This window comes from Heloderma suspectum, chromosome 4 (genome assembly GCF_057233095.1).
Source record: "Heloderma suspectum isolate Gila_16-S chromosome 4, 16-S_ref, whole genome shotgun sequence".
Lineage (NCBI taxonomy): Eukaryota > Metazoa > Chordata > Lepidosauria > Squamata > Helodermatidae > Heloderma > Heloderma suspectum.
The window spans coordinates 199,738,182-199,745,959 of NC_139461.1; the positions used below are offsets into that span (position 1 = coordinate 199,738,182).

The 7,778-nt window shown below is 41.1% G+C and overlaps 1 protein-coding gene across 5 annotated transcripts in view; it reads left to right on the plus strand.

Moving 5' to 3' along the window:
- Nucleotides 1-7,778, plus strand: part of GLMN (glomulin, FKBP associated protein) — a 41,423-nt gene that overhangs the window by 31,381 nt on the left and 2,264 nt on the right. For all 5 annotated transcript variants that reach the window (XM_084851916.1, XM_084851915.1, XM_084851917.1 and 2 more), the window contains 3 exons: nt 572-635; nt 6,414-6,537; nt 7,532-7,611. In XM_084851916.1, the coding sequence (XP_084708042.1) occupies nt 572-635; nt 6,414-6,537; nt 7,532-7,611 (268 nt within the window). The remainder of the gene's footprint in view (nt 1-571; nt 636-6,413; nt 6,538-7,531; nt 7,612-7,778) is intronic.

Consider the following 7,778-nt stretch of genomic DNA (forward strand, 5'->3'; position numbering starts at 1 on the left):
GTACATCGGCTGTTTTTTCTGTAAATGTATGGGTGTGAACAAGGCTGCCTTCTGTGCATCCCATGAAATGCAGATGCTAAAAAGTAATGACTGCAGTGGGAAAGGGAGAGACAACTAGCTCAATAATTTAATGGCACTGGCAATCCAGTAGATGAATATTCTGATGAAGTCAGACCCAAATCAAGTTGAGTTAGTGTCTACAACCGTTTTTCTTTTAATAGTCTAGTTCTTTCGTTAACCAAATAGGCTTTAACTGCTTAGCTTCATATACTGGTTGTTTGGGGTGGTCTTGGGGCCTATTGTAATTTAGTACTCAAGAAACCATATGGCCAGAACTGGTTAAATGCACTTGGAATATTATAAAAGGATGCAAAGTCTGTGTGAATTTTCAGGGAATACTGCAGGAGGGAAAGAGCGGAAATGTAGACTTCTTATCATTTCTGCAAAATCCTTGTAGAGTTCATGTTCCAGCATAACCTGTTTCACACTAATTCCACAGGCATCCTTCTGTGAATGAAAAGCATTGTCTGATACAGCCCTAAGTGATTTTTTAAACATCTCTAATTTGCAGGATTATGGCATCACTAAATCTGCTGAGATATTTAATCATTAAAGATAATGAAGATGACAATCGAGTAAGTGATGATGAATTTAAAAACAAATTTTCTGTAACAGTAGGGTGTAAATGAAAGTGTGGGGGGGGCCAAGAAGCTGGTTCGCACCACATGTTGGACTCACCATGGGTTGTTTAACGTATGATGAGTTGCGATGCATGCCAAGCATGTGTGGCCGGTATTTTGAATATGCAGCCCCCAATGGTGTTGTGGTGTGTCGTCCAAACCCAGCCACCTCGTTTGGTTTGTAGGATTATGTGAGGGTTCTTTAACCCTCATATAACTCAGGGTGGTCGGGTTCAGACAGTACAACATAACCCCATCAAGGGTTGCACATTCATAATTGTGGCTGCATGTGCCGTGGCTCCTCATGGGTTAAACAGCCCATGGTGAGCCTGCCGTATGACGCAAACCAGATCAAAATGTGTTAACATCACTGCAGATTTTTGAAACTGGTACAGTTGAAATACACTGCTGAATTCTTAAATGTGATTGCGCCTTTTGTCCTTTTGATCTACATATACTAGTAACCTAGATCAGAATGTATAATTCCAGATAATTTAGCAATAACTGAATATCTACATGTAGCAAACCTTACGAATAATCTAGCTTGCTTTCATAGAAATAAGCTTAAACTCTCTCCAGTGTTTTGAACATGTCCCAACAATGTGTCTCTACAAGCCATTTGAATTTTGGAAGTGCCTTTCCCTTTTTAAATATGGCTCTTCATCACACAGCTTGAAGGAATGTTCTATACTCTTCCAGCATGTAGGAGAAAAAATTATAGCAATGTCAGGGTATATCTGTGAGTGTTTTGACAACTTTGCCTCAAATCATTTATTTTTAATCTTGCACAAGAATGATGATGCTTGGTTTTGTAATCCTTCCTTGCAGCTCCATTCTATAAACAGGTCAACAGTACTACAGGGTATTTGATCTGAATTTCAGCTTGTCAGGAGGATATAACTGCTCAGGCAATAGCAGGAGTGATAGGTCTGTTTGAATTTATATAAAGACATTATAATATCTATTTCTATATCAGGAGAGACATCTAATCATCTTAATGGCTCCTCCTGCCTCCACAAGTAAAATGATTATTGGTCTGGTATCTTCGATTGTGAGAATCTCTACAGCAGTGCTTAACCTATCTCTTATATAAGATGTGAAATCTTAACTTGTTGTGTTAAGACAATGAGTGGGCTAAATTTAGCATTGCAAGCTCTTGAAATCAATGTGGGAGGGAAAAGGAGAGAGCAATGGAGCTAGCATTATATTGCTACTGGTAGATATGCTTTACTGAACTGTCATCTTGAGGTAAATTCTGTTCTACTGGAGGGCTAATAGCTCTCAGCATACTAAAGAACCGCCCGGAGAGCTTTGTGAACCGCCCAGAGAGCTTCGGCTATTGGGCGGTATAGAAATGAAATGAATGAATAAATAAATAAAGCCAACCTAGGTTGGAAGGTTCTGATCTGGGAGATAATTTATGCTTCTCTAGCAGCGAACAGTTTTACCTCCATTTCTGTATTTATTTAATATTTCTACCCTGTACATTCACATCTCATTATGCAGGCCTTGCACCCTGACCTGGTTTTTCTAATCCCATGGTTGATACAAATTGACAATTAACATATGCTAATCGTGTGAGCTACTTTGCACCCCAGTTCTAATCATATGCATTACTAAAAAGCAAGTACTAACCTGAAAGTAAGATGTATCCGTTTAAATGCATAATAGAGCAGCCTCCCCCTAATTATGTTTATTCAGAAGTTAAACTGACTGACTTTAGTGGGATTTACTGATTTGGAACTATTTTAGGGATTATGTACCATATAGAGTCCATTGAAATCTATGGGATGTAAGTGCACAGTTACATGCTTTGTGTTACATATTTGTTGGAATGTAGTGCAATTTGGATTGTTCTCATGTTTCTGTAATTGCAGTTTAATATACATAATTAGCATCCAATTTCAAATTGATCTGCTTAAATTTGATTTAATTAAGAGTGTCTATTGGACTTCCTAAACTTAATCCCTTTTTACAAATATTTGAGAATTAGCATGATCTCCTGGCCTTGGTGCACTGCCAATGACATTAGAGCTTTTATATTCCCTGTTCGGTGTGAGGCAACATCAGAACTGGTTATGTCTCCCCACAGCCCAGGAAGGTAGGGATCCTGTGCCCAAGATCTTTATGCCTTAATCCCAACCTCTGTGGTTCTTGCTTCCCTTTCATTCACTGCCTTCACCCAGGACAGAGCTTGTACATATTTCTCTCTCCCACAACTCTTTCAAGGCCTCATATACCTCTTTATTCTTGAATTTTATTCCTTTCAACGAAGGGACGCAGCAGCTCAGCGGCTTAATGATGCTGGAGTTTGCCAGCCAGAAATGGTCGACACTCCAACGGTTTGAGCCCAGCTCCACATGACGGAAGTGAGCGCCTATAATTTCATCCCTAGCTCCTGCCCACCTAGCAGTTTGAAAGCATACCATCTGCGAGTAGATAAATAGGTACCCCCATTTTGGTGGGGGGAAACGCTGGCAGCACTCTATGCGGGGGGCAGGAACCGTCACTGTATCTGCCTGGATGCAATCTGCAGAGAAGCGGTGGAGAAAAAGCCCAGATGAGCTGACTTCCCTAAGAACGCTGCTGGCCAGCTGATGCAAAGCTAGCTTGCCCTCTTGTGGTGCATCAGTGCAACAAAGACTAGCAACTACTGGCACCAGAACATCTACCGTGTAAAAACATTGTAGACTCCCTGGCAACGTGTGCCATACGCTAAATAAATAAATAATAATTCCTTTCAACTCTTTTCAGTTCTTCCTGTACACTTTTTAAAAGGGCTTTTTTTCACCTCTCCCTCTTTTCCTTGGCAATGTCCCCAATGGGCTAGAAGGACAGAAAATATGTAAAGGGGAAGGGAATTTCTGAGGCTATGACTCCTGTTAGAGTCATACAGAAGAGGTTTACATTGTAGTCTGCCCAAACCCCTGCTGAAATCACCAGAGTGCTTTGGGGCAGTTAGGAGCCGCCCACAGTTACCAGTGAGCTTATATTGGTTGGGCATAGCTGCCATCACAGCTTAGCTGGCGAACCTGTTACAGCTGAGCATAGCTGCTGCCTGAGCTCTGCTGCTCTTCCACCAGCTGGCTCAAGCTGCCCCTAGAGCTCCGCTGTAGGCGACAGGAGCATGGTATTGCTCAATCAGGACACAGCGGATTATTGTGCATCAAGGAGGGAGACTGGGACTGAGGACCTTTATATTGGGTCATATAAGGATCCCTGGGAACCTCTGTTCAACCTAGACTGGGACCTTAATCAGGGGCCACTGCCAATTTTCCACCAAAACAAACCACCTCTATCTCTCCAGTGTGGTAATTGCATGGGCCACCAGAGAGCACATCATCTGTTGCGGGAAGGGTTTATCTCTACTCCCAGAGCACCTCATTTGGATGTGCTGCCCTCTCTTTCCCCACCTACCCAGTCCTCTTCTTCCATGATAGCAGCCGCAACTCCAATGACATTGGATCTTGTATATTTAGCACCCTGCCACCGCCACATACTTGGATGACTCCATGGAAGTGGCAGGGGTGGCAAAGTTAGAGGATTCTAGGGGCTACAGCATCAAAGATTGGGTGGTTTCAAGGGTATAGTGGGGCATAGAGGCCTCCTTACAATCTGAGCTCCTCCCAACTTGGTTGGGACTCTCCTAATTCAGTAATTAAAATGAAGAGATGGTCCCATCCAGACTGGGGGAATTCAGGCTGCAGGGAGGCCTCTGGCACTCCTGTATGTATATGGTACATTCAAAGTATCTGAAGCTTTAGTTCATGGAAGTAGGCAGGTGCAATCATTAATCATTTGGAATTGCTCTGATTTTTCTGATGTTTGATATTGGAATCCAAAAATGCCTTCCCATTTGTACATGGTAATGTTAAGAGTAAGGTTGCAATATTCAGGTAGATTGCTAGTGTATGTGGAAGGATTTGAGCAAAGTGTTGGAAAATAATAGCAAAAGCTATACTTGTACCAGGAATAGAGGTCCTTTGACTATAAGCATTACTGGAAACTTCCTAAATCTCTAGAGCAGAGAAACTTGAAGTAGAAGGATGGTGAACAAATCCTGAACTTTGAGCTCTAGCTTAGCAAGCGGTAGACAGGGACATTTAAAGAAAAGCAAGACAGAAGTAGAGTTGTTCAATAGAAAATACTGTGTTTTACTAGTCTCTGATAACTTGGGCAAAGAGCTTTTCAGATACTGCTTTTGACAGATTTTCAGATTTTATCAATTGAAGCTTGGTAGCCAAACCCTGTCCATGGAAAATTTCAGTTTGGATTTCAGTGACTTACCACCACCCACTCTCCTGAGTATTATTTTTACTTGACATTTGGGCTTTGCAGTGGCACAAAAGCACAGCTGCATTAGCGAGTCTATTTCTCACCCCCCAATTTTCTTTGCCTGTCTCCTGCCTTACGCCTTCTGCAACATCCAGTATTCATAGTCTTGGTAGCTTAACATTCAGTGGTTGTAGTAGCTTTTTGTAGAAATGTATTGATTGATATGGTGGCTTTTGCATGCTCATATCCATATCCAGCTGCTGCATCTTGCTGGACAAATTGTTTGAGATCGTCAAGGGAGCAATTTATATTTAAGTTTTGCAGCAGGCTTAGCATCAGATTTCTATTTCCTAATATTCTGTGAGCATGCACTGTTCTAGCTGAGGTTCATTAAACACTGACAAGCCATTGTAACTTTAGTTTTCTGGCTGTTTCAATCCTGGGAAGGCCGCTTATCCCAAAAACGCCACTAACTTCCATGTCAGCATGGGGACAAATATCTAGTTAACCAGGAAATGGCAAGTTTATACAAGGCAAACAAAAAGAACATTTGTCTCTTTGGACTGCTGTATATTTTACAGCATTATAGGTCCTATCCCCTAATACTACAAATAGAACAGCCATAATAAATAACTATTATGTCACTGGATGTTGTGCTTTGTTTTTGATTTTAAAACATACACACATAAAAATCTTTGCTTAATACTCCTCATCCACTTAGCTCATGGATTACATCCCAACATTGATGTGACTTTGGAGAGTGGCTGTGGTTTTCTTATGACACAATTGTCTATATTGTGTGACTGTGATAGAAAATATTGGAGAAGAGAGAGTTCCTGCAAGACTAATACTGTGTAAACATGTTTTCTGAATTACCTGGAAGAGAAATCATCTGCTGACTTGGAGCAATATTTCTATTTGACACGCTAAAGCATAAATCAAGAATTAAAATGCAGTAAATTAACAGTCACCACACAAAGAAAGCTGACCCAAAGATGAGAGTCTTGTGTAGCTTCTTTGACAGGCCTGCACAATTTGTAGGCTGTCCTTGGTTTGGTAGGCTATTAGTCATGTTCAGTGGCCCAACAAGTGCTCAGTAGGTCTCCTATTATTCATTTGGACTACAAAAACCAAGCAGCTGTCAAGTATCTGACGCACCTCAGCCTAAGGTTAGTCGGCTGTACTCAACTTGGTAAATTATAAGTTGTGCATGCCTGTTTCATAGGACACTCCAGAGAAGATAAGCTGAAGTCTAGTTTATGAGTAAGGTGAATTATGCTGAATTATGAGGGCTGGGAAGGCTACAGGTATTCAACACATTAAAGTATAGGTCAGCATTATAGGATACATCTAAATTCCTTTCCTTAAACCAGCAGGTTATGTAGCTGAAGAAAATATTCATTTAGACTTAGGGATCTCACTGCTACCGTACAATGATTTTTTCTTTTTTTCCATGAGACCTGTGTGTGGACAGAACTTTACAAGATTGAACGAAGTTTCTTGAAGCCCTTACACATTGGACTTAATATGTCAAGAGCACACTATGAAGCAGAAATAAAGAATAAAAAAGAAAACAGAAGAGGTGAGTTGACTTCATTATTGTCGTGACTGTCTTTTGGTGTGACCCAAGAAGCTTGGGTGTGAGTTGATGGAAGCTGCATTTTAGACCAAGGTGCGTGGATTATATGGAGTTATAGAAACAAAAAACAAGAAATACTATTTTTTGTAGTAGCATATGAAACTGTTTTAGACCATTTGTCCATCTACCACAGTATTGTCTGTTCTGTCAATAGCTCTCCAAGATTTCAAACGGATCTTACCTGGAGATCTTTAAATGGGAATGTGGGGATTGAACCTGAAAGCTTCCGATTGCAAAGGGTGTGCTCTACCACTGAGCTGTGGCCTTTCCCCATAGAAAAGAACTCCTTCTTAGTCAAAGATGAGAAATCTAGCTTTTAATTTTGAAAAAGTTCAGATTATTTACATCCCTTGAACAGCATCCCAGAATCATTTCTTTGTTCATCTTGTAGTGACTCGCAGGGCTCCTCCCTTTATGTTTTTGCCTTTGTGGTTGTACATTTTGGGCTTGAGCGCTAAAATACTAGGTTCATACTGCTTCCCAAAGTAAATAGTTGGATGTGCAAATCCTCCCAAAAGTTTAAAAAAAAAAAAACTGGTCCGCAAGCCTGCACAACTTGGAAAAAGCCAGTCTGTTGTGGATTTCTCCAACATCCCTAGCCACTGCACAATGTCTTTGTGCATGTATGTGTAATAAGACTTTTGAAAGAAGTCTGGCTTGCTGCAGAGCAAAGCTCCAGGTGCTCCCACCATCTTCACTCCCCAGAGAGATTCTGGACCTATGTGGGTCCGGAGGCTCCCTGGGAAATTATTATGGTGGGTTCACCTGGCCTCTGTTTACAGTTAAAATGCACAAGATGTTGTAGCTGCCAGTGCTACCATTTTGGGGCCCTCTGGGCTGCAGGACCCTGGATCAGCACCCCATGGTCTGTGACAGCAGGAAATGCAGAAGTTACAGGAAGTGATATGTTACCAGATTTCATTCTTTCCTGTTACAGAATCCCACACTTCTAAGATTTGCTCTGTAACAGTACCCGGGGAAAAGATGCCTACTATGACAACTGAAATGGAACTTAAAGTGAGTGGCTTACATTTGCTGAAATTGTTTGAATTATGAAGTTCAAATGTATGAAGATAGACTTTGGGTTTCTTTTACCTAAAGAATATATTTAGAATTACCCTGGGGAGGGAGAACTGGTAACTGCTTAATATATAATTAATATTAATTTCCCCCTAATATTTCAG